This window comes from Melanotaenia boesemani, chromosome 15 (genome assembly GCF_017639745.1).
Source record: "Melanotaenia boesemani isolate fMelBoe1 chromosome 15, fMelBoe1.pri, whole genome shotgun sequence".
Lineage (NCBI taxonomy): Eukaryota > Metazoa > Chordata > Actinopteri > Atheriniformes > Melanotaeniidae > Melanotaenia > Melanotaenia boesemani.
The window spans coordinates 6,431,123-6,458,597 of NC_055696.1; the positions used below are offsets into that span (position 1 = coordinate 6,431,123).

The window sequence follows — 27,475 nt, forward strand, 5'->3', positions numbered from 1 at the left end:
CATTTAGATTTTTAATTTCTTATACTCTGATTACAAAAAACTTTTTTTAATACAATAAAAACACCTGTTTGCTTATCATTTCAGATTTTATATGATAAAAAAGATTAAGCATTGGTTAGTTTATTTCTTTAAATCCAATTTAAGAACTTGTTCAAATTAATCAATGGCTACTAATTGTCTCTAAAAGCCTGCATTCCTCCTTTTTACTGTGAATGCCTTTGTCAGTTATGTTTGTAATTCATGTAAAAAAAAAAATAGCCTGATTATTATAGATATTCTAATTGCACAAATATGCATTAATTACTGAATGTAGTACTCTTTTATAAGTATTAAATTATTTGGTGAAAGTTCAGTTGATTCGCATACAAAGGAAGCAGCTTCATAGCCTGAGGAGAAAAAACAATAAAGTTATTCGCAAACTTCCCTAAAACTGTGATGCACGCACACAAAACATCTGGAGGCGGAGATCATAACAATAGCAGGTTTGTTTTCTGCACAGCCTTATTTATAAGCATTTAAGCGTAATAATTAAACACACTCCATTTATTAATGACTTGTTCAAATAAATTCAGCTTCCCCCTTTGTTTCCCTCGAGCAAAGAGCGCCATTTGACTGTACAGACGTCCTGATTTCACTTGAATCAAACAAAACTTGAGCTCCTCTGACTCCGAACATTTCAGTTTAGGAGGAGTTTGCGACTCCTGTTGCTCTCCTAAGACCAAAAACGTTTCGCTCAACCAGAGAGTTGGGCCGGGCTGTAGACCACCAATTACTGGGATCCGTGGGGACTTTTGTCGTGCAAAGTCCAGTCTCTTGGCCGACTGAACATTTTCTAGGAAATGAGCCAAACTGACCGACAGTTATCTTGTAGCAAGATTTGGCCAGAGGGTAAGAAACTAAAAGCAGGCAACACCGCGAGCGCAGCCAGTATGGCGCTAAAAACTGAAGTAAATCAAATCTATTTAAACAAAAATTATACAGGAATGGGTGCCGGTAGGTTCACTGAATCCGATAACGCAATCTGTTACGGTTCCGGACGCATTAATCCTCGAGCCTGTGACATGGAGACACACTGCTGTCAAACAGCTGCTGCTCATCAGGAGGAGTTGCTAGACGCTGACTGTCGTGTGGGCGACAGTCGCTCCTTTTCTGCCTGCGCCACAATCTCAGAAACAGCCAGGGAGCTGTGCAAAGCTGTGTCCGTGTCGCTGGGTCTGACCATGGAGTCCAACGACATGAACGACGGTGATGCTGCTCTCCCACCGTGTGCCGCAAATGACCAAATTAGCGGAAAGTATTTTTGGGGGGTCGACACTGCTTCTCTGAACTGTCCCGGAGCCCAGAATGCTGCCACCGAGTACAGATGTCCCGACCGAGATGACCGGACTCCGCACGGCCAGAAGCATCCGACGCAAATGTTCAAAAGTTCAGAAACTACTGCACCTTTTCATCGCCTCACCTCCACTCGGACCACTGTGAATGCGCAAAACTTCATGCTGCGCGAGGCTGATGACATAACTTCTAATGAGCTAGATCATCTGGACGCAGCTCGTGCTGTCTCATACCCTTATGTTCCAACCGCGCCATCAGACAACTTGGCACACTTGGGCCATACGGGGACGGAGACACCGTGCCGAGCTTACAAACCCCCGGATGGAGCGGGAGACTTCGACAACGCCACGGAAGACAAGCCTGGCAGTTATCAGCCAGAACAATACACCGTCAAAGTTAAGTGTGAAGGGAGCGAGTCTGCGGGGTCGTTGTGGGGCAGTAATTACACCTTCAACAAGAGGTACAACTCGCAATATTGGGGACAAAGGCAGTGCACGAGTGCGCAAGACGCTGGGTCGACCACCGCGTTCATATGTAATCCATACGAGAGGAGCGTCGTGCGTCCTGAACAGTGGTATCCTGGCGGGATGCTGAGGGCGCCCCATCCCAACTCCAACTACATGAAGAGTGAAGTCGGCGAATGGCTGGATGTTGCCTACAACGACACCAGGTAAATCTATTATTATAATAATAATAATAATAATAATAATAATTATTATTATTATTATTATTGTTGTTATTATTATTATTATTATTATTATTAAATGCATTTCAGTACAATTAAAAGTATGAATTTTTCTGACCTCCGAGCTACAAAATATAAGGCTAATTTGAAATAAATGAAACTAAAATATCAATCAAACTTCACCATACACACTAAAAAATGTTGGGTTAAAAACAACCCAAAATGGGTTATTTTTTAACCCAACACTGGTTAAATATTGGACAGAACACATGCTGGGTTATTTTGACCCAACAAGTTGGGTTGGTTTCCCTAAACCAACAGTTGGGTTGTTCTAATAACCCAACCATAGGGTCAATTTGACTTTACTGCTGGGTTCTTTCTACCCAATCATTTGGGTTGCCAATTTCTAATCAATATAATTAAATATTATGGTCATTATATATTGATTAAATATATTGACACAAAAAATTCAATTTTTTTTTTTATTAAACTTTAGAGTCCACAAAATATTTTAAGCAACAAAATTTTCTATTAAAATAGAGAACAGTGAATACTTAACACAATAAATACCACAAACTTATTAACATTAAATATTTTAAAACATTGGATATTTTCTTATAAATATCTTAAATTGTAATACACATATATCTTATCATAACACTAAGTAATTTCTATCTAAAAACAGGGGAACAGGTACTTAATCTTTTCAGAACAAAAAAACTATACTATCTAAACACAATATCTCCAGAAAAAAAGGGGTGTTTTGTCCTCCCCGAGATAACAGAGAACGCTTGGGAATACTGCGTCCCGCTGTCCAGCAGGAGGACATAGGGGCAGGATCTTGATGTTTTTGCCTGGTCCAAGTATTCAACCATGTTGATTCCGACCTATGATGAGAAATGAAAGTAGGTAAATATCTCTACAGGGACAAAGCAACAAACAACTCAAGCTCTTTCAACCCATTCCTTCACAAACTTTGATGAAACCCCTTCCACTGAAGTTACATCTCTGGCAAACTCAAGCTGGCTAATGCGGCGCGTGCTAACCGTTAAAAAACGTTTCTCACAAGCCATCGCTAACTACAAATGACCGAGAGCTAACAATCACTGCTACAGACGTTCATATTACAAATATACACGGTTACTAAAATAAACTTTATACATATGATTCATATACATGAAACAATAGTGAAAATGTAACAAACCTCGCTGTGTAAAGTAGTGTCGCTCCGGTAAGATATTCTCGGGCTTCTCCTTCCCTTCACCCAGGACTCTGGCCAAACGGCTGCAACCGGTGGGGTAACGGTACTGTTTGTCGCGCATGCGCGAACATCGACCCAACATGTTGGGTAGTCCCAAATGACCCAACACAGTATAATGGGAAATTCAACCCAACAGCTAATAACTCAACTACCAACAACAATAACCCGGCAAGTTGGGTTCTTAGATTACCCAACTTAATGAAAACAACCCAATTAAACTACCCAACAGTCTCAACCCAGCTGTTGGGTTAAAAAAATAACCCAACATTTTTTTGTGTGTAAGAAGGGTGTATTTAATCTTATCATCCACCCAGTCTTTATGTCATTTTGAGACAGTCAAACTAAGAAATTTTTTTTTCCTCCAACAAGCAAAAATATGCTATTTTTTTTCTTCTCCACATAGGAGACTTTATAGAAGCTAAAGGCACAAAAGCCACAAAAAATCTTTATCCAGTCACACAGGCTGCAGCACATTTTAAGAGGGTGATTATATTTGTCTGATTCCTGTCAGGAATTTGTCCTCAGACTAAATTTATCTTAAAAGTAAAAAACATAAAAATAAAAATAATTCAAACAGCAGCCCAGCATCACAGAAACTGCTTTAAAGTCCATAATGACCAGGCAAGCATGTGTCATGCGGTTAATTACACCATTTCAGAGCGCAAACAAGTAAAGCTGGTTGTGTCTGCTGAAACCTTCCCTGTGCCTCCTGATCCTCTAACAGCCCACTCAGACAGTAAATCTACCTTATGTGCCCACGCAGCATGTTACCCTAAAAAAAAGCTTTAGGAGGTCCTTTTAATTTATGAAAAATGTAAAAACACAGAATACATGATGCTCATGCTTATATGTAAAGACTGATTAAAAATTTTGATAATACCATTTTGTACACAAAAGTTCTGTTAAAATCTTTCTACACTGACTCGTTTTTCTTCTGTCGTCTTTTGTTTACATTATAAAAATAATGAAAATGCAAGGTCACATGTAGCATTTTTAATGTCTGAGATTTTAACTCATAGCTACATTGTCTGACTTCGGTTTTGTGATGTAGAGGAAGCGTACATACTGACTGACAGCTACAGGATCATGTGTACTCTAGACTGAACTGTCTTGTAGTTGATGGCCTCTTCCCAACTGAGTCCACTGAGGTGAAAATTAAAAGCTGGCACTATCGGACAGTGCTGTCTCTGATTGTTGAGAGTTTAGAACACTAAGCCCCAACATATCTGTGTATATACTGCTTTTGTTATATACTACTTTGTCTTTGTTGAATCTTTTTGACTGTAGATGGCAACAGGAATCATGGAAACAACTAATGTGACACAATTCTCATGCCTTAGGGGTTTTATGGTGGGCCATTTAGACTACCAGGTTAAGGGGGTGTCCTAGTGCACATTGATGAAAGTGTAATGTCTGATCCAAGAATTCCTTTTTCTTTAAGTGATACACATTTAAAGGTAAACATACACAGATAGGAGAATACTTAAATGAACAGCAAAACCAACATCTCATTAGCCATTACAGCAATGGTCTGCTGTTTATTTGTAACAAGGTGATCTTTGTTGGATGTTTTCTTGTGGTCAAATTATTTAAAGGTCTCTTGGGGCATAAATGAACATGTGCCTTGCTGCTGAGTAATGGTTTAAAAGAAAACATGCCCCTGCATTAGTTGTAGACAAACAGTACAGTGCAACACACTGATTCGTTTTTTGGCTTGTTTAAGCTACTGGAAACATGGGGACCATCTGTGTAGGTCACTGCAGAATGCGTTAGAGAAAACATGAGCATGTTCTGCAAATGAGGGCCAAATCTGCAGTTTTTTTCCGCCTGTGTGTGATGTGCAGTAATAATGTGAGCACAAATCACAGTGAGAGATAGTAAGGATGAAACTTGAGGAAAAATAACTGGTGCACTTACAGGTACAATGCTCTGTCTACATTCACACTGAAACACATTATAATTGGCAACTACTTGATCAGCTAGAAAGCACATAACATGAACTCAGAACTGCAGTCAATATTGAACACCACAAAATAAAGCAAATAATAATAATTAAAAACACCAACCTAAGACATGTGGAAGCAACATTTTTGCAAAAACAGCAGGTATTTCAAACAGTTTATTGAAATGTGTTTGAGGAACAGGGATAAATACTGCAAACGTATTACAGTGTAGGCTACATGTGCACTGAACACAGAGATTGGAATAATCCAAGGGCTCCACTGCATTAACCAGACATCAGTGTGCATGGAGATGGACTGAATTTAGCTTTTACTGACCCCTACATTTCTATTTAGTTGCAGACTTTTGTTCAGTGTCATAGTAGTAACTTTATTTAAAGAACAAGTGTTAAGTGTGTGTTTAGGTGTTGATGAAAAAAGATATAAGGAATTTATGAACAAACCTAGTTCTCTGTGTGTTTTGCCACAATTAAAAGTCAAAATTACTCCCCATGTGACTTTTTTTGTGCATCTGTCATGTTTGAATCCTTTTGAGAGACATGCACTCAAATGATGTAACTAAATCTGTGATTGCTCTGTTATCTATGCAACGAAACTAAAGTGATCATTCAGAAAGATGACAGCGTTATTAGTATTCAAGCCAGTATTGCAAAGAGTCATTTGACTGGGAAAGTAAAAATGAAACTTCATATTCTGACAACTCTGAGTTCAGTCAATCAGTTCATGCATTTTAAAAGTGTACTAGAAATGAAAATATATATAGTCATACATCATCTTTCTGTGCAGCTTTGGCCCATGAGACCTTCGACTGAATCATCACTTCATGCTTGTAAATTGAAAACTTCCAGAAGTGGTCAGTTATAGATATTCCACACATAAACACCACATGTGACCATGTGAGCTGGTGTCGTGTATTATACAAGTCTGCTTAGAAAGCAATAATACTGACTTAAATAGACCATTTGATTAGATACTTTCTTACTTTGTTTAACACAAGTGTAGACATTGTAAGTGCTGCATCCACTGGACTTGATGAACACAACTGGATGATGCGCATCATCATTTATATAGTGACAGTAATTAATGTTCATATTCTTTTTCCAAAAATGAAAAGAGATTGAGGTTTGCATCATCTTGAGATAATTGCACCTTCACTGGGTATTTAGGCTCAGTAAGAAGCAGAAGTAAATTATCTTTAAAAAGAAAAACACTGTAAGGTATTGTGATATAAATGATTAAAAGTTATATAAGTATTAATAGGAGAATGCAATGTTTTTGACTGCTGTTAAAAAAAAGAAGCTTTGAACATGTCAAGAGAAAATTTAAAAATCTGATAAATCCAAATTGTTGTATGTCTCCAAGCATTTATATGTTGTTGAAGAAAAAGGCTACGTAAGAACTCTTTGATACCATCTCGTTTTAATTAGAGTCATATTAGAATTTAGCTTAGCTGCAGTCTAGTTAATTTTTTATTTATTAGTGTTAGGAACTAAATTTTGAAGCTGTGAACGGAAAATGCAATGCATAAAACAAAAAAGTGAAATATGAGGTGAAATCATTTGTGTGCATGTTTCTCTCATCATTTTTAATATCAGTCTGGACTCAGGAGCAGCTTCATTCTTCTCTCTTTCATGCTGAACTTTGAAATCTATGTTGGCCGTCACTGTGCCTGCGTTATGTCTGAGTCTTCTCTAATCATCTCTGTTTTTAAGACTTTGGCCAACTCAGCTTAGCCCGCATTCCACAACCTGGACACAGCATAGAGACTCTCATCTTTCCCACACCTTCATCAGACCATCACACTCTTCCTTCCTTAAATACTGCTGTATGCATACAGAGACCACAAGACGAGCAGTAACTAGTCTGTTGTTAGTGTTTGAACAGTAAATGAATTCTTTCTGTGGAGGTCAAGGTTAGGCTGAAATTTTCCACTATAGGGTGCAGTTTTACAAGATAATGTCACATTATGTATAAATTTGAAGCTGCTTCCACAAAGATTACTATAAGGAGGTGAAACCAAAATGTTAGCTAGCTGTTATATGTCCAATTTATGGATTTTATAAGCTTGCCTTTCTTATGTCTGTTTGCAGGTTTGAAGCTGGGAGAGAGCACGTATTTCCCATGGAGTTCTTCTTTCCTCCTCAGAGGAGCTGCCTGATCTGTTCGGATGAAGCATCTGGCTGCCATTACGGTGCACTTACCTGTGGAAGCTGCAAGGTTTTCTTCAAAAGAGCTGCAGAAGGTAAAGCCTAAAGTGTCAAGCTCAGAACCAGAGTTTGTTGCCCACCTCTAAAATCTCCATGCTGTTTGCTCGGGGTACATTAAGAATTTTATCAATGCCAGTATTCAGCAGTCATACAGATGTCTTTAATTTCAGTTGCTCATGTAACCGGAGGTTTCTCCATTTCTCATCCAGGCAAACAAAAATACCTGTGTGCGAGCAAAAATGATTGCACCATTGACAAGCTAAGAAGAAAGAACTGCCCTTCTTGTCGTCTCAAGAAATGTTTTGAGGCTGGAATGACTCTCGGAGGTGGGATATATTATCACTTTATATATGGTTTGTTTTATTTTTTTTAAAGAAGCTATATATTTTATTTTAGTCAAGAAAGCATCAGTTGCATTTTACCGCATACACCTTTTTTTTGGACGCATAAAGTGGTGCCAATCTGCAGCATGCACACACAAAGTATGTGTGTATATTCTCACAATGACTGACATTTATAAAAGAGCTTTTCATATACACACCTTTATAAATCTGCAAAAAAATAATGCATATGCACACTTCTGCCTTTGTGCATACAAGTTTCTGTTTCAAATAGGGCTGTCAAATGATTAAATTCTTTTAATCAGATTAATCACAGATTTCAAATTAATTAATCATGATTATTCATGGCTTTAAATTGATCATGATTAATCAAAGTTTACAAATTAATCATGATTAATCACAGCTTTAAATGAATCATAATTAATCACCATTCGTGACTATGCCTGAAATTTGCCCATTTTTACTGCATTGTATCAACAGAAAGCCAAAGCTTACAAATATTTACTGTTAACTGACCTTCTCTTGGGTAAAGGTCAGATGTCCAAGTGTCAGTAAATGCAGATTGTATTATACTTCTCTATGTTGCTCTAATATCATCATCTCACCAACCATCTCCATGGTGAAACTTCCTGTCATTGAACCAGCAGATGAACCGACTGAAGTGAAACAGCCAACACTGGTGAGGAAACTCTGATAAAAACTGATGATCTGGCTAAAAACAGGTTTTTCCTTTTATCATTGAAGTTTAAATGTTTGTGCGGCAGTGATAAAAGTCCTACAACAGCATCACCTAACGTAAACACCTGTTGATGAAATCGAGCATTGGCTGTTTGTTTTGTAAGTTTTTCTTCACTTTTTTACACTAGATGATCACTTTAGTTGCAATAATCAGTTCAATATTAACTGGCCCCGCATCAGAACTTTTCTAGACCCACCCCTGCATAGCTGAAGTATAAACCCTGTATACCACCAGCCAGCTACTTTGTAAGAGAAGGTCCTGCCAAAAACAATGCTTTTGGGTAAATATGTACTGGTGTGAACCATGAACCGCTAGTTTCCTCCTTCTCAACTGAACCATAAACACATGCAACAAGAGAGAAAAGCCAATCAGCTGATCACCGACATCCGTCGTGATTCACAGAACAACGTTAGAGGAGAGGAAGAAAGCAGCTGCTGTACAAACAGAGACGACCAGAGAGCCATAAGAGCAGACACGTTGGTGCAAATGGTGCAGGATAAGTTTAAAAAAGAGTGCAGGTGTGGCTCGTCTTTTTCATTTGCCTCTTCATGTCCCGCCGTCATTGCAGAGAAATGTCGGATGTATGGGGCTTGTCGTGCCGCACGTGCATTAATTGTGTTAAAAATATTAACGCAATTAATTACAGAAATTTGTGACCGCTGTTAACATGTTATTTTTTACATCCCTAGTCTCAAAACAACACGAGTTGCCGCTGGCCCAGTTTTGCACATTGCATTAATGTATATTTAAAGTTATGCAGTATACATGTGTTGTAAAGACTATAATCAAAGTTGTGCACTAGATACTAAATGAACAAAGCACACCACAGAGAAAGTGAAGTCCCAAAAGTGAAACTATTAATGGCTTCCCAAGACCAAGTACTTTATTCTCTCTACACTGCACATCTTGGCTGTTCTCTTCAATTGCAGCATCATCACAATAGGGGATGTTACTGATAATCAAGCCCCTGACTGAGCTGCCATGCAATTTAGACCTCTTCCATTCACTTCTCCTTACTGTCACCCAGACCTGTTTGTCATGTTAGGCTGTAAAGATTGACATGTAGTGGACTAATTTTAGTCTTGTGTTCAATTTTCACTCTCTTCCATTTTCTCATTCTGTTAACGGTGAAAATTGTGCTGGAAGCACAAAGCTGACATGAGACATGTGAATTAAAGCGGCAGACTTGCTGGTAATTTCGCCACCAGTCACTGACAAACCCATGGAGGGAAAATGTGATCTAATGCTGTGATTGTAGTAAAAAGGCACACCTTTTCTAGCTGTGGCTAAAAGATCTTTTCACTTGCGTTCTCATCACGGATGTGTAATTCATTCACAGGGCTTCATAGGGAAATTTATGGGAATGATTTTGGAAGTGGCAGCAGAAAAATTATACAAGTTATTTATTTCAAATGCCAAGTAAGAAAATTACCCTTCCAATTTGACAAATCATATTTAATTAATAAAATGTAAAATTACAAATCTATTAGCAGCTACATCCATTCAACTATATACCTTATACAAGTTGATATTAGCAGGATCTGTTGTTTCTCTCCTTGTAATTCTAAAAGTTGGAGAACAAGGAGGAGCAATAAAAACTCTGAATCTTGCTTTTGCCATGTTTGCCATCTGTTCAAGAACAAAGCAGAGATATTATTGCTCTGAGCATGTTTTTTTTTTTCCATAATTTGAAGTCTGTTATTTTGGGAAGGATGATTACAATCACAAATAGAAACTGCACAAGTTAAGTCTGGTAAACCAAGGAAGCACTTTAATTTTAGCTAAAACATGAAGGAGACTCATTAAACATCTGCACTGCCTCATTTCTTACAGCAGAAATACATTTTGTAGATGTTGTTACATAAAAATCCCCGCCCATACTGTTAATTTTCGATCTGAACATTGACGTTCTTGGACGTGTGTGAGATGTGTTGACATCTACATTGGCCACTGTTTCACAGTCAGGACATTATAGTTAAACCTTTTTAAGTTAATAATTGACAGAGGCCACCATATTCCCCCTGTTCCTTTGAACAAAAGCGGGGCAGTGGGGCTTGACTTGCTTGTCAATATTGTACTGACTGATTAAATCTTTAACTTAAATTAAAAGAACATAAGTCGACAGGCTAACGTTTTACAGAAATGACTATTCTGCGTTGTGGGATAAACAAGCTACTTGCACTGATGGTCTTTCTATCCTTTAACTTAAAGTGTTTCCAAACCATGTGTGAACACTGATTTCCAAAGATCTTATCCCAGGTTTTACCCAAAAAGCCTTTTAACTCCTGTAAAACTGAAGGAACGGGAAATAAATAATGGAACCAAATCAGGGTCATGTTTTGCTTTCCAGAAAATAACATTTACATGTAGACAGCTGGCTTAAATGAATAATGAACTTGAGATAACATAAATTTCTTACAAAAAACATGTTGCACAAGGACAATACCAGTCAGACAACTGGACACACTTTTCCATTAGATTTAATGGCAAAATGTGTCCAAACCTTTGATTGATACTATAAGTAAATACTGAACAATACTATACAGTAGTAATAAATGGAACTCAATATAAGATAACCACTTTGTTGAGTTGCTGTTTCAACTCCAGACTTACTTTGAGAAATCACCACATATCCATGTTTCCAAGTAAACATCCAACCCTGTTATGTAAAGTTTAAAGTGATAACAGGCCTTCTTTCCGTCCTAATGTGTCATTTTCACAATTCAGGTTTTCAGTGTAAAACTATCATCCAATTATATATATATAAAAAAAAACATTTTACTGATGTAATCTGATTATTAATCATATTAATGATTTTAAATACAATATCTCTTCATTTGGTTTAGTTTGTTGAAGGCTGAAGCATCATAAGTAAAGGGACACACCCTCAACACAAAACTTGGCTGTAGTTTTAACCTTGAAATCTTATGAGATTGTTTGTGTACATCTGACCACAATACCGTTATCTCCAAGGGTCTAATTGCAGCTCTCCCTCTGAAAGTATTTAACTCTGCTTCAGCTGCTTTTCTTAATACAAACTGATGCGTAGATTCTTAAATTCCTTCAATGTTTCTTGAAATTGACAGTGTTTGACAACTCAATATGTGCACCACAGAATTTCACATTCACATGCAAACCTAACTCATAATCAACTGAAAAAAGAAAAGGTTAAACCAATTTGTTAGATCCCCAAAGAACTACATCCAAGATGTAAACTAAAGAGAGGTGTATTACAAAGAAAAACATAGTGTAACAGATCATTTGATATTACCAGAGGCCATTTTTCTGTGCAAACCAAAGAACAAACCTCACAAACTGACAGGATTTTTACAGTTTTTTTATGTCACCAGATGTCTATTATTAACAGATGATGGGAACTACTGAGTTAAAATAGTCAGTCTTATAAAATCTACCTCTAAAACAGGGATCTCAAAGGCCAGTCCTTGATGCCCACTGACTTGCAGGTTTTAGATGTTTCCCTACAACAATCCACCGGAGTCAAATTAATGGGTCATTGCCCAGATTCATTAAATATAAAATTAGATGTGCTGGAGCAGGGAAGCATCTTAAACCTGCAGGAGCCTAGGCCATCAAGGACCAGAGTTTGGGGTCCCTGCTCTAAAATAATTAACCAAGATTTTAGACTTTTAACAAATAAAAGCACCAAGATGTGCTTTATAACTCCATTTCCAAACAAGCTGTGTAAAATTTAAATATACAGTATACATTATATAATGCCTTGCAAGTCCCATAAATGTATATGTTTTTCATAATAAATACAAACAGTTCTTGTTGTCTAACCTAAAGTGTCTTTCAACCTCTAATTACATCTACTTTGCTATTCATTCAAGACTGACAGCATGCATTAGAACAATGACCAAAATTCCCTGCTCATTTTGAAAGGTAATAACTGACATTTATATTATGGCCATAGATATAAAACACTGAATGATGTGTGCAGATTATTCACCTTACTACACAAAAGGTTAACATGACGTTCAAGAGAGAGCAAGTACTTTCTAACAACAGGAAAAGTCTAACAAACCACACGAATTAAGATGTTGACCCCAAGTCCTTTATGAGGTCCACAATGATTTAATTCAGCTGGAGCTTTGTTCAGCTGCTGACTGTAGCTCACACCATTGACCTTGTTAACAACAGTCATTTTGACCTGTCACAGCATGAAAAGGACGGTTATAATGAACACCATTAACAATGGCTGAGTTTATTTTAGCGTCCCAGTTTTCCCACAGGTGAAAAGCACCCATTAATGCAACATCTAAGCATTTCCTGCTCTGACAAAATATCTTCTGTAGATGTGGTCTGCTCTGTTGTATGGGCTTAAGATAACACTAATTACTAACTAATAGATACTACAAAACATACCCAGGAAACCTTGATAATATTCCTCTTTAGCTGCCCCTCTGCATCTCCATAGCTTCATCCCCTGTTCTATAACTTACTTGCTTCTATCAGGACATATATTATTCTTCCCAATCATCACTATTGTTATATGGGATTGCACCCAGAAATTGTTTTAAGACCAATTAATAACGGTGACAAAAAATGTTAGACACATAGTATGTAAAGCACTGCAATTTTTTAAATTAGCATGTCATACACAAGGCACCCCAATGTGATGTACATGTTCAGAAGAAACGGTTTATAACTGTGACAGTCATGTTGTCTAAAATACTTATTTTATTTCCAATATTGTATGTTTGTGTTTCTTTTTTGTATTAAGTAAATAATTAAAAATTTTAAGTTTCATTTATTACGTAGCTGAAGAAGGGGGTAAAGTATTTGTGCTTTTATTTTGACACACCCCAAGTTACATCCGATTGGGCTGCTCTCGTGAATATTAAAGATAGACAATAGGCACGCACCCATAACAGTATGAGAGATATGCTGCTGGATGTAAAGGAGCATGTAGCCAACGAGGTATTTGTTTCGGCTGTATTTTACTTTAATAAAAGGGTATTTTATAAGTTGTGCATGTTATTTTATGTCAAACTGACACTGTATCTTATTTTTTCCTTTTAATTTTTTTGTTCAGTTTTCGCAGTAAAAATTTGAGGAGAAGTCTTCAAATAAACCAGTTACAAGAAAGCCACTTGTGTCTGCTTGTGCTTCGAGGGAATTATACGGTCAACAAAGAGAAAAACTCCCAAATGGAAATTAAAATGACAAAACAGCTTTATGAGCCAGATAGAAAGAAACTATTACGATTTTCTGGTAGTTTTGTTCCAGATATTAGGAGCATAAAAACTCTGTGTTTAGTTTAACTCTCCACATGGAAAGCAAATTTGTCCCAGATGATTTTAGAAGTCTTGGTGTCTCATGTGATGTTAACAGAGCAAATAAATATTTTGACCCAAAGCTGTTTAGTGCCTTGTACACCAGTAGCAGCATTTTAAAATCAATCCTACGGTGCATAGTAAGTCATTGTAATGATTGGAGAGATATGTTCCCTTTTCTTCGGTCTTCATGGGGGCGTATCCAGCAGCATTCTGGATTAGTTGCTGTTGTCTCTGTTGTTCCTGTACAAATTCCATTACAGCAGACAAATGCATTAATAAGTTTTTAAAAATCATGTGGCACCATCAGCCCCCGTCCCACCACCGCCACTACGTGCACCCAAACATCTACCATTAACTGGTAACCTTCATGCTGTAAGGCCACAGTTCTAACCATCACACCACAGTGCAGCCCTATTATTTACAAAAGTTAAGTAGTTTATTTCTGAAGTATACCTCAAATACTGTATTATAATACATTTCATTTGTAGGCTTTTCTTTGTGTTCACAATGAAAAATCTCCAGAGGGGCATTGTAACTGTTTTCGCATCAATCTGAGACACACTGTAGTCTCTATTCATTACCCACCCTTGAAGCCTTAATCTACATTACATTCGTAGTAATGTGTAATCCTAACCAAACACCAAGTGAAAAAGCAAATGAAACTTTTTTAAGCTCTTGGTTTGGGATGGTTTGCTTTTGAAAACAGGGTTGTAGAGTTTGTCTTTTCTATAGAAAATATTCTTATGTCCCTGTCAGCTAATCTAAAACCACTAACCTGAAAGTAGCTGGAAATCTGGTGTACTTTGCATATACTCTGTATTCACTTTGTGAATTATCCTTATAACATTTAAAGAGGCACTACTGAGCGTTAACAGATTTTCACACTTAACAGAAGCTAATTCAGCATCTGTCTTGCATTCTGTGTCTTCTATAATCTCTCTCCATCAAAAAGTCAGTCCGGTGTCGTGTCTTGCTTCGTCCCTTTCTCTCTTTCTTTTCCTTTCTTCCTCCAATAATATCCTGTTGCATTTCTTTGCTGTATCGCATATAAAACAGCCGAGTGTTGATATCCAGCTGCTGGTGTGTGACATGATTTCATAAAGCAAAATGCAGCTGTCGTGTGATGCTTTGAGCTGGAAAAACAAGTTGTGAAGTGTGGTTTCTCAGCCCTGAGATGCTGTAGGGTGACAGTAGCACCAGAAATGTGCATAATGAATGGCAGTGCTATCAAAACAAGCTAAAAGCAGAGTTTTAAAGTTGGGAATGTATGTAATGTTTTAAAAACTGAGTGCTTAGCACTTTTAGTGTTTTTTTTCTGTTTGAAAAGACCATTGAAAACACACTATTTCAACACTATTACTTTCTGTTATCTTATTCGGCTAAGTTCATTCACAGTTGTCCAGTTTTTATCTGAATTTGGGCGCTCCTCCGTATTGTGCCTGATACCACGTAATGGGATCTGTGAGGTTGTGAGTGACAGGTGATTTGGAAGTTTTTTATTTTTCGTTTTTTTTTTATCATGGCTCTCTTGCTTCTCTTCCTTTGTGTCAGTCTGTCAGACTCCTGCTCCATCCGACTGCTGAAGAAACACAATTTTCATTGGTGAAATAATGAGATAATAACATCTATAATGTGGACACCAATGTGAAAGTGGGATCTGCACATATATTACACAAAGGCATTCAAAGAGAAAGACAAGGTGCTAAACTGACCCTTGTGTTTCTTTTTAATGCAATCAAGAATCCCAAAAAGACAGATGTGATGAAGATGGTGATTATAATGACAAGACTGGTAAAAGTACAGAAAGTAGCGAACTAAAAATGCGAGCCACCTGAGCAGAAAATGGGAAATAAATTTCACATGTGCAATTTGATTTTGTTGGGAAGATTACTTGTAATAGATCACTCAGCGGTGTATTTCGCAGGACATTTTAGCTGGAAACAATGAAAAGCTCAGTTTCCCGGTCAGTCCAGACCAACACTTAATATCATCAGTTCGCACCATCTCGACTGTGTAATTATTCTCCTGGACTACGTCTGTGAGTTTAACAAAGTCTCTTGCTTGATTCTACCTTTTTGGTGTCTGTGTCTGTTTAAATTGGCTTCAGCTCAAGTATGGAAATGTGGAGGTTAGTTCAACCCAACCTATTTACACTGTGCTCTGCAAAGATCAGACACATGCCCCTGTCACAACTGAGAATCCCAGGAAAAGTTTTTAATTAACCATTTTTACCTGAAATGTTTGTTTTTGGATCAGAGATTGAAATGGAAATCTTATCTAATCTGCAATTTTCTTTCAACACTGTTACTTATGAGAGCGACTTAAGTCGTGTCTATAACTAGCAGTTCAATATTTATCGAATTGAACAAAGGAACGGGGCTACGGTTTTAATGAGACATTTTTCAGAAAGCCTGCCAGAGAAAATTGCACGACAATTAATACTAATTTTTTAACTGTCAGTGAATACTGATTATTGAAAAAGAGAATAATTTACCTGTGATTTTCATAATCTCCCCTTCTTGTTTTTCATCCTAAAGATACAACTAATCCAGTGTCACAAAATCAGATTCTTCAGTTTTGCCTTTTTTTTTGTTGTTAACCTAATAATTGCACTTTAAAACAGCTAAATGACACAACTGTCCCCCCAGCACCACTTGTATTTTCTGTTATTCTCCACTCATTCTCAAAGAACAGGCTGAACTGTCGCTTAACTGTTTGCAGCTATTACTCGTGGAAAGCAAAATGATTGCATGTAGTGAAGTATTAGCAATCTTAAACCTGTGAAAGGACCAAATGCATTGAGCAGATTGTAATTATTCTTCTGTATTTGTTTTGCTTTTTAATATATAGCAGTCTTCTTTACTAAACCAAGGAATCTGCTCCAATTTAGTTTGTAAGTGCAGGTTGCTCTGTGGAGCAGCTGCTGCAGGATTTTCAGCCTTTGTTACTGCTGGAGATGGATAGCCATGAATCTTTTTTTAAATAAACAACTTGGTCGTGTTACAGGTTCTGGATACATGTAGTACATATAAAAAGACAAATGTAAAGCAAACATGCTTTGAGTTATATTAATGAAAAATGTCATTTTATAAGTCTGAAAAAGAGAAGAAAAACTAATCCAAAAATTCCACATTGTTAGTAAAAACTCATGATGACACAAGGCCCCTCCATCTGATGGGGCTCATCTGTTCGGTGAGTTTTCTCCTAAATGGAATATGAGTCAATATCTTTAAAGCTATTAGTGGATTGGCATTGAGGATTGTTGAGGAGAATTGATATTTCTTTTAAAAAGCTTAACCATTAAAAAGCTTACGTCCTTAAAACCTACAGTGGTTGCATGAGACCTTTCACAAAAAATTTGGAAAATACATTAACAATGATAGCACAGTTGTTATCGGTTTCATCTAACATCCAAGGCATATAATTAACTGTTTTTGAATCAGACATTTATGATTATTCATTCAGGGTGTTTGTAGGACATTGGAAAAAAATCCTGCATCTGTTTCAGTTTGACCAAATCTGGACTTTTAAAAAACATGTAACCATGTTGGTCTGAGTAGAAACTTAACTTGACTCAAATGGGCCTTGATACTGAATTCCTACAACCCCAATTCTAAAAAGGTTGTGTAAAATGTGAGCAAAAACATAATGCAATGATTTGCAAATCTCATTAACCCATTTTTTCCCAGAAGAAAAACTAAGACATTTTACCATTTCATGGAAATATTAGCTCACATAGTGCATCCATCTATTGTGATGAATTTCATATTTTCATTAATCTGACCACAGAGCAGTTTTCAATGCTTCAGATCATTTTAAATGAGCTATGACCCAGATAAGATGCTGGCGTTTCTGGATTCTGATCACATATGGCTTCTTCCTTGCATGATATAGCTTCATGAGCACATGCAGTCCAGTAGAAAATCATGCCTGTTTTCAATGCAATTGCACCTGATGGCCCAGATATCAAAAAGCATCCATTTTTTAACTTCGGCCTAGCCCTTAGCGCACAGAGATTCCTCCTGATTTTCTGCATCTTTTGATTGTGCATTATTATTGATATTATTCACCGTAGACGGTGGGATCTTCGACATCTTCAAAATTTTATATTGAGAAACATTTTTTTCTGAAATTATTTTGCAATTTTTAGATACAGTTTGGTACAGATTGATGAACCTCTGCCCATCTTTACATCGGAGAGACTCTGCCTCTCTGAAATGCTCCTTTTCCGTAACTATTTTATGTAACTGCATTCACAGTGACAGCTCTTTAAATGATATTGCCACCTCATCTTTCTGCATACCCCATTTTTCCCAAAAATAAGTCAGAGCAATGAAGTATCTTTTAATATAAAATCAGTATTTGATCCAGACATAAATTTTTAATTCAACAACAGCTGAGTTGGGGTGGATAAACCAGTTAAGTAGTAAACCTGAACAGGTAGATCAAATAATGAAAAATAAGATTGCCTATTGATGCTTAATTTACTAATTTCAGTTAATTTCATTTTAATTACAGTAATATATATATATATATATATATATATTTCTTTGTTTTAAAGCACGTAAACTTAAGAAGATTGGACAGCAGAAAAACCCAGAGGAGGATCTTCCTGTTCATGAACCTGCGGAAGCCATCCACAACCTATCTCCTCAATCAGGCCTAAACATCAACTCCCAGCTGGTCTTTCTCAACATCCTGGAGTCCATTGAGCCTGAGGTGGTAAATGCAGGGCATGACTGTGGCCAACCAGACTCAGCTGCCAATTTGCTCACTAGCCTCAATGAACTTGGAGAGAGACAACTGGTCAAAGTGGTCAAATGGGCAAAAGGATTGCCAGGTAAGGCAGAATAAGTGGGTGTTCTATGTGATTACAGATAAATGTTTATTTAGTTAAGTACATTGGTGATCAAAGAATATAATGGTTTGGAAATTAGAGATACAAGAGATAATAAATAAACATAATGGTTTGGCTTGTTGGGGAAAATAGAAAAAAAATTGAGGAAGCACTTCATATTATTATCTTTCAGGGAATACATGCAAACTTTGAAGCAAAATTATTGTACTACTTAAATATTCATTTAAGGTGTAAAAAGCAGTTTTATAATGTGTTTGTTTTTGGTTGACTGTCATTGATGTTATATTGATGTTTACCTTAATACCACATTTGTTGTCTGCCTCATGACACATTTCTGTCATTAAAGGCAAGCTGGTTTGCAAATACATTACCTAGCAGGGAGCTTCTGGACTGGCTTACTGTGTTGTGGGACATGTTTTTCATAAATAACAAACATATTAAGCTGAATACACCTTAGGCATATTATATTATGTGAACTGACTATGTTAATGGTTAGTTAGAAACTTAGCTAACATTTCTTGTGACTATTTCATAATTATGAAATTAAATATTGTGGATGATGAAACAAAATATAAACTTTATAACTTATGAGCATTGTTAAAAGTTGCATGCATCGAGACTGCGTGTCTGCTGCTTTAGCATCCCTCTGCTATTAGCTTTATTTTTGGTTTCTACCAGCTTTAAAGGGAAATGTTTTTGGTGCTGACTAGGTATTGTAATGTGCGTGCGTGGGTATAATAAGAACAGTATGGTTGAACTAGACTGCGGTGTAACTGCTGAAACTAAATTGCATTTGCATCTTGCTAACTGCTAAATTTTACTCTTTTTTAAGGCCTGTGAGGAGGGTTGTTAGTGGGAGAAGGCAGACGTTATGACAAACCCAGTGGAGAAGACAGTAGAAGTAAGGGATAATGCCCGACGAGGTGGCCATTATCATAAATTAATGGACGACGCGGAGGCATGAACCGTCCAACACCTATCCCGCTTAACCATGGTCCATTAAGAAAGAAAAAAATATAAAATAAATTATTAATGCGTTAATGTTGTTTTTTACCAGTAAAATCGTAAGTTTTTCACAAGAAGCGGCCGAGTGGACTATTTTGTTGTGACGCGTTACCAAGGTAACCGGCTCTGACACAGAACCTGCAGCTCAGTCAGCCGCAGTTATGTTACGTGACACAAACATTTCAGAGGGCGGGTGCAGCTCTAACAGCTTGTGTGTGTCCAGAGGATGATGCGACATTTTGTTTCAAACAGTCAAAGTCCACAGATAGTTTCCTACATCGTTCAATAAGCCTGCAGGCTATGCTGATCTGGCAGGTCTGCTGCCCGGCGTCTGAGTTTCTGTCGCCACGGTTACCAACTACCATTTAGTCAGCGCAATAATTTACAACAATAAGTCTATTTGACCGGAACTTCTTTCATGGTGTCCATTATCACTTTTTAATGGACAACCTTCAGCCAATCAGAATCGAGTATTCACCCAGACCATGGTATAAGGATAGCTAAATGAGTAGTGCATTTTTGACAACTGAAAGCAACAAAACATTACAGAAAATGAGCTACCTTTCTGATGCTTCCACCTGTGTGTGAACTTCTATAATTCAGCTTCTCTCTAGAGCTGCTCTGTGGTTTAATCATAAACAACTGAATTACCTGGTAATGATACAGTGCAGGAATCTTGTTTTTCAGGCCAAGGACCCCCAAATGGATGCAGCGATGGAGCAGGGCCCATCTTACAGTTGACTGACGTGCACTGTGACCTTGCTTATAAAATATAAGATTGCATATAAGTTTGTTTAGCCCAGTCCAAATTCCCTTAATATATGTGAGTTTGGTCATTTAGACATTGTCAAGGTGCAGCAGTTCTGTGCACTTTTGGATAAGTAAAAACTTTCTGATAGATGTGCAGAATTCCAAGACACATGACAAAACTGTTTCACATAAAAGACTTCAGAGGGGTTCAAAATTGTAGAGTCTTCTTCTCCCTCAGCAACATGGAGATTAGAGAAGGGACATGTTTGCAAAGCACTCTTCTTGACTATATTGACACCTTTCATGAATGAGTCCATGACATCTCACAATATAGCACTGGTGTCTGTAGCAATAAGTGACTGCCTGTGTAGCGTGCAGTAAATCCAAATCACTTGCAGAGTCACATCCAGTTTACAACTGCGATTAGTTAACTTTTTAAAGATGGTGAGCCCCCCCTCCTGTGGGTTCACCACCTGGAGGAGAGATCAGGTGCAGTGTGAGCTTGGCGGCAGCCGAAGACGGTGATCCTGGTGGTCTGATCCTCGGCTGCAGAAGCTAGCTCTAGCAACGTGGAAGATCACCTCTCTGGCAGGAAAAGAGCCTGAGCTGGTGTGCAAGGTTGAGCACTGGCCAGATATAGTTGGACTCACTTCTCGATGCACGGCTTGGGCTATGGAACCACAGTCCTTGAGAAGGGCTGTCTTCCATTCTGGAGTTGTTCCCAGTGAGAGGCACCGAGCAGGTGTGGGCATACTCATTGACCGCCCTCCCCCCACCCCCGACGCCTGTACATTGGGGTTTAGCCCAGTTGATGAGAGGATAGCCTCCTTCTGCCTTCGGGTAGGGGGAGGGGTTCTGTCTGTTGTTTGTGCTTATGCACCGAACAACAGTTCAGAGTACCCACCCGTTTTTTGGAGTCCTTGGATTGGGTGTTGGAGAGCAGTCTTTTCAGGGACTCCCTTGTTCTTCTGGTGGACTTCAATGCTCATGTGGGCAATGACAGCGAGACCTGGAGGGGTGTGCTTGGGAGGAACAGTCCCCCTGATCTGAATCCGAGTGCTGTTTTGTTGTTGGACTTCTGTGCTCATCATGGATTGTCCATAATGAACACCATGTTCAAGCATAAGAGTGTCCACATGTGCACTTGGCACTAGGACACTCTATGCCACAGTTCGATGATCGACTTTGTAGTCGTATCATTGGACTTGAGGCCGCATGTCTTGGACACTCGGGTGAAGAGAGGGGCGGAGCTGTCAACTCATCACCACCTGGTGGGTGAAGATGCCGGACAGGCCTGACAGACCCAAGTGTGTTGTGAGGGTCTGCTGGGAACGTCTGGCGGACTCCCATCTCCCATCTCCTGCAAAGCTTCAACCATGTCCTGGCTGAGGTGGGGGACTTTGAGTCCGAATGGGCTGTGTTTCGTGCCTCTATTGTTGAGGTGGCCAGCCGCATCTGTGGCCGTAAGATCGCCGGTGCCTGTCGTGGCAGTAACCCAGAACTCATTTGTGGACACCAGCAGTGAGGGATACCATCAAGCTGAAGAAGGAGTCTTATTGGACCTTTTTGGCCTGTGGGACTCCAGATACAGCTGATTTGTATTGGCAGGCTAAGTGGAACGTGGCTTGGCAGGCGCTGAGGCAAAAATTCGGGCATGGGAGGAGTTCTGAGAGGCCATGGAGAATGACTTCCAGACAGCTTTGAGGAAATTCTGGTCCACAATCCGGCGGCTCATCTGGAGGAGGATGCAGTGCTCCATCAACTCTGTGCACAGTGGGGATGGGGGGCTGTTGACCTTGTTTTTCAGGCCGTTGTAGGCTGGTGTAGGGAATACTTTGAAGACCTTCTCAACACGTCTTCCAATGAGGAAGCAGAGTCAGGGGACCCTGGTATGGGCTCTCCTATCTCTGGGACTGATGTTGGTGAGGTGGTTAAAAAGCTCCTCGGTGGCAGGGCCCTGGGGGTGGGTGAGGTCCACCCGGAGTTCCAGGTCTGGATGCTATAAGGCTGTCTTTGCTGACATGCCTTTGCAGCATCGCATGGACATCAGTGGCAGTTCACCTGGACAGGCAGGCTGGGGTGGTGGTTCCTCTTCAAAAAAGGGGACCAGAGGGTGTGCTCAAACTACAGGGTGGTCACACTCCTCAGCCTCCCTGGTAAGGTCTATTCAGGGGTCCTGGAGAGGAGGGTCCGTCAGATCGTCAAACCTCAGATTGAGGTGAAGAAGTGGGTTTTCTTCCCGGTCGTGGGACAATGGACCAGTTCTGCACCTTCTTCAGGGTCTTGGAGGTGGCATGGGAATTCACCCAACCAGTTTTTATGTATTTTGTGGACTTGAAGAAGGCAATTGACCACGTCTCCCAGGGACCACTGTCGGGGGTGCTCTGGGAGTATGGAGTGCCGGACCCCCTTGTATGAGCTGCACGGTCCCTGTATGACCTGTAGAACCCATAGAGTGTGAAGCGGCTGGGATGAGAATCAGCACCTCCAAATCCAAGACCATGGTCCTCAGCCAGAAAAAGGGTGGAGTGTTTTCTCCATTTCAGGAATGAGGTCCTGCCCCATGTGAATGTGTGCAAATTCTGACTAACAGACAACATCTTCTGCATTCATTTATCCATTCTCTGCAATATGGTGGGTTCATGCTAATGTGTATTCAAATTTACATGGAAAAAATGCGGAAAAAAAAAAAAAAATTCCAAAAGGAAATAGTCCAATTAACTAAAAATTTCAGGAGTATGTAGTACCTCCACAGACCCACTGTTGAAGACCTCTAATATAATGGATTGGAGATGGGGCAGGTAGGGTCAGCTAAATGTGGGTGAAAATATTGGAGGGGCCAGATTAGGACACAACTAACAGGAAAAAAGGGGAAGTCCACATGAGCAATTTTAAGATCATAAGACAATTTTCTTCTTAGGACACTTCACAGACAAATCAATTTGAGGCAATTCATTGTAATTCAGTCAGTATTCATACAAGCCAGTACATAAAAAAATAATAGTCAAGCTAAGGAAACCAACGGACTGAATCTTGACTTTAATTCAATACCCCATGCTGAGCATGCATATAAATATAAATATATAAACATACATATACATTTTTTTTGTCCTCAGGTTTCAGAAATCTCCATGTGGACGACCAGATGACTGTCATCCAGCAGTCATGGATGGGGGTGATGGTGTTTGCCTTGGGATGGAGGTCCTATAAGAACGTCAATGGCAGGATGCTTTACTTTGCCCCTGACCTCGTCTTTAATGAGTGTGTACAATCCTGAATACTTAAATTAAATTATGTTTCCTAAAAGGATTTCATTAGGGGATGACCAATGTGCTGTGCTGCTCATTATATTTAGAGATCGCCCCCAGTGAGCAAGCCGGTGTGCTCATTTTTTTTCTTTTTCTTCATTCTCTTGTGCTTTCCTGTACATGCACAAACACAAAGACATCCAGATTTAAAAAATGTAAAACAGGAGTCAGTGCAGGCTTTTTAGGACTGTGTTCAACCAATTTCCTTTCTTAGGTGTTTTTTTGTTACTGATAAATTAAAGTCAGGAACATTTTCAGTGCTTAGACTTTCATAGCTCTCTGTAGTTCGGCTGATTCTGATCTGAATATCGCAGACAACAAGGATTCAAGGATTCAAGGATTCAAGGAACTTTATTGTCATACCAGCTCACATTTACATGTTTATGGTACGAAATTAGAACTGAGGTCCCGGTTTGAGCCATAAGAAGGAGGGCAATAAGTGAAATAAAATAAGACATGAAGAAAAATAGAAATATAGGCTAAATATAAATAGAATATAAGCTAAATACAATAGAATATAAACAGCAAAATTTTTTAAATAAAAATAACAGTAAACACTAAAGAGCCCAGTTTGCATGTGCAGCCTAGATAAATATGTGCAAGTATGTATGTGCATGAGGTAGTGATAGTCCAAAGTATAACATTTCTGATATTAATATTAATGATATTGCACTTATATGGACAGCAGGTAAACATGTAAACATGTGGACAGGAACTCCCCTGGGGGGAGTAAAGTGTTTGCAGTGCAGGTCTGTTTGTCGGAGGGGGGGTGGGGTGGGGGTGGGGGGGGGGGGTGGATTCAGTTGGGGTGGGGATGGGGGGGTGGGGGCAGGGCAGCAGGGTTTGGGCTGGTGTTCAGAGGTGGGGAAGTAGGGTGGGGTCTACAGGGCATGGCAAGAGTTCAGCAGTCTGACAGCTTCAGGGAAGAAGCTGTTCCTGAACCTGGTGGTCTTGCTCCTTATGCATCTCAGCCGCCTGCCTGAGGGGAGGGGTTGGAAAAGTCCATGTGCTGGATGGGTGGAGTCCTTCATGATGCGGAGGGCCCTCCCCCTTCATCGTGCTGTGTAGAGGTCTGAGGTGGTGGGAAGGCTGCTCCCCATAGTCCTCTGTGCAGCCTTTACCACCCTCTGCAGAGCCCTCCTCTCAGCGGCGGTGCAGTTGCCGTGCCACACAGTGATGCAGGTGCAGAGGACGCTCTCCACCGCGCAGCGGTAGAAGCTCCTCAGGACAGCGCTCCCTAGTCCGGCTCGCCGCAGCTTCCTAAGGAAGTAGAGGCGCTGGTGTGCTTTCCTGACCAGCTGGGAAGTGTTGGTGTTCCAGGTGAGGTCCTCGGTTATGTGCACACCCAGGTACCTGTAGCTGGAGACCACCTCCACAGCTACTCCTCCGATGTGCAGGGGAGGAGTAGGGCGCTTATCCTTCCTGAAGTCCACCACCATCTCCTTGGTCTTCTTCACATTGATGCAGAGGTTGTTTTCTCTGCACCACTGCACCAGGTGTTCCACCTCCTCTCTGTATTCCGACTCATCGTTGTTGTTGATGCGTCCCACAACCGCTGTATCATCTGCAAACTTCACTATATGACAGCTGGGATGTCTCGCCGAGCAGTCATATGTCAGCAGAGTGAACAGGAGGGGGCTCAGCACACAGCCCTGAGGAGAGCCAGTGCTGAGGGTGATGGAGGAGGAGGTGGAGTTATGGATCCTGACAGTCTGAGGTCTGTTGGTCAGAAAGTCCAGGACCCAGTTCCCCAGTGTGTTACTCAGACCAAGGGTGGAGAGCTTCTGGACCAGTGTCTGTGGGATGATGGTGTTGAAGGCAGAGGAGAAGTCCAGGAAGAGCAGGCGGGCGTATGAGTTTCTGCTCTCCAGGTGGGTGAGGGTTGTGTGGACCACTGATGAGATGGCGTCATCAGTGGAGCGGTTCTTTCTGTATGCATACTGATGTGGGTCCACGGTGACGTTGATGGAGTCTTTGATGTGGGCCATAACCAGCCTCTCGAAGCACTTCATGACTACCGGGGTCAGGGCTATGGGTCGGTAGTCATTCAGGCATGTCACTGTGGGACACTTTGGGACGGGGACAATGGTTGCAGTCTTTAGACAGGTGGGAATGGATGCCAGCAACAGTGAGGTGTTGAAGATGTCCGTCAGCACCTCAGCCAGCTGGTGTGCGCAGTCTTTCAGTACACGCCCTGGGATGTTGTCTGGGCCAGCAGCTTTGCGGGGGTTGATTCCTTTAAGAGTCTTCTTCACATCAGCAGTGGACACACAGAGGGGCGTGTCACCAGGTGGTGGTGTTAGTCTATTGCAGGGAGGGGGGGAGTCAGGGTCCTCAAAGCGAGCGTAAAACCTGTTTAGTTCGTCTGGCAGGGAGGGGTCCTTTGGACATTGTGCATCCTTGGTGTTGTAGTCTGTGATGCACTTTATGCCCATCCACATGCTCCGGGGGTCGTTGGAGGTGAGGTGACCCTGAATCTTCTGAGCGTATGCGGCTTTGGCCCTCTTGACACCCACCGTCAGATCTTTTCTCGCCGTTCTTAGTGCTGATGCCTCACCTGCCCTGAACGCAGCATCCCTGGTTTTCAGCAGAGCTCTCACCTCAGCATTCAACCAGGGTTTCTGGTTTGGATAGCAGGTAACTGTCCTGGTGGTGGTGACATCATCAGTACACTTGGAGATGAAGCCGAGGACGGAGGAGGTGTAGTCCTCCAGGTCCACCTCTCCCTCACACATAGCTGCCTCTCTGAAGACCTGCCAGTCTGTGCACTGGAAGCAGTCCTGGAGAACAGAGGCTGCATCACTGGGCCACACAGTGACAGTCTTCTTTGTTGGCCTGATCCGTCTCAGCAGGGGGCGGTAAGCTGGCGCCAGCAGGATGGAGATGTGGTCAGAGAGGCCAAGATGGGGGCGAGGAAGAGCTCTGTATGCACCACGTATGTTTGTGTACACACAGTCCAGAGTGTTGTCCCCTCGTGTGGGAATGGTGACGTGCTGGTAAAACCTGGGCAGAGTGTCCGTCAGTTTCACGTGGTTGAAGTCTCCCGCAACCACGTAAAGTGCCTCCGGGTGCGCAGTCTGCAGTGAGCTGATCGTGTCATGTGGTCAGTGGTGAGCTCTGTGTTTGTGAGGGGTGGACTACCATGCTTACAACGACAGAATTATTATTTAGCTCCATTTTATTTATGGAATGAATAAGCTAAATGAAAATTGAATTAAATTTGATTAGATGAAAAACAATATTAATCCCAGAGGGAAATTGCAATGTTTTCAGTGTTTTTATTATTATTATTATAAAAAAAATAGTAATAATTCATTTTAATATACATTGCCTTCTGCCAGAGGGTTATGTCTGCTGGCAGGAATGATCTCCGGCACCTTTCTGTCTGGACTTGACGAAGTCTCACACTGAACACACTCTTTTGTTTGTTGTTTAGCAACACAGTGAATAAACAACAACACAGCATATTTTTACAGTCACACACGGGGAAGTAGATCATTTAAATAATTTGTTGTATATTTTTCCACGGCACTATTGTTTTTTAATTGTGTGCATTTAGCTTCTGGCAACCATTTTTTCAGTATGCAATTTATTAAAATAACACAACTGTCTTTTGTTGTGGAAACAGGGAGAGTCTTCTTGCTGATACTAGTCAAGTATAAGTTAATGTGACAGAGTGTCAGTTTAAAAAAAGGTTGATTGCAAAGTGCATAAGGATTGACATTACC

General features: G+C 40.1%; 1 protein-coding gene across 1 annotated transcript in view; it reads left to right on the forward strand.

Moving 5' to 3' along the window:
* The first annotated feature begins 275 nt into the window (after positions 1-275).
* The window catches only part of LOC121653850 (androgen receptor-like), a 33,641-nt gene continuing 6,441 nt past the window's right edge, over positions 276-27,475 (forward strand). Inside the window, exons 1-5 of the mRNA XM_042007564.1 lie at positions 276-2,002; positions 7,330-7,481; positions 7,656-7,772; positions 18,388-18,666; positions 23,556-23,700. Of these exons, the coding sequence (XP_041863498.1) occupies positions 840-2,002; positions 7,330-7,481; positions 7,656-7,772; positions 18,388-18,666; positions 23,556-23,700 (1,856 nt within the window). The 5' untranslated portion in view covers positions 276-839. The remainder of the gene's footprint in view (positions 2,003-7,329; positions 7,482-7,655; positions 7,773-18,387; positions 18,667-23,555; positions 23,701-27,475) is intronic.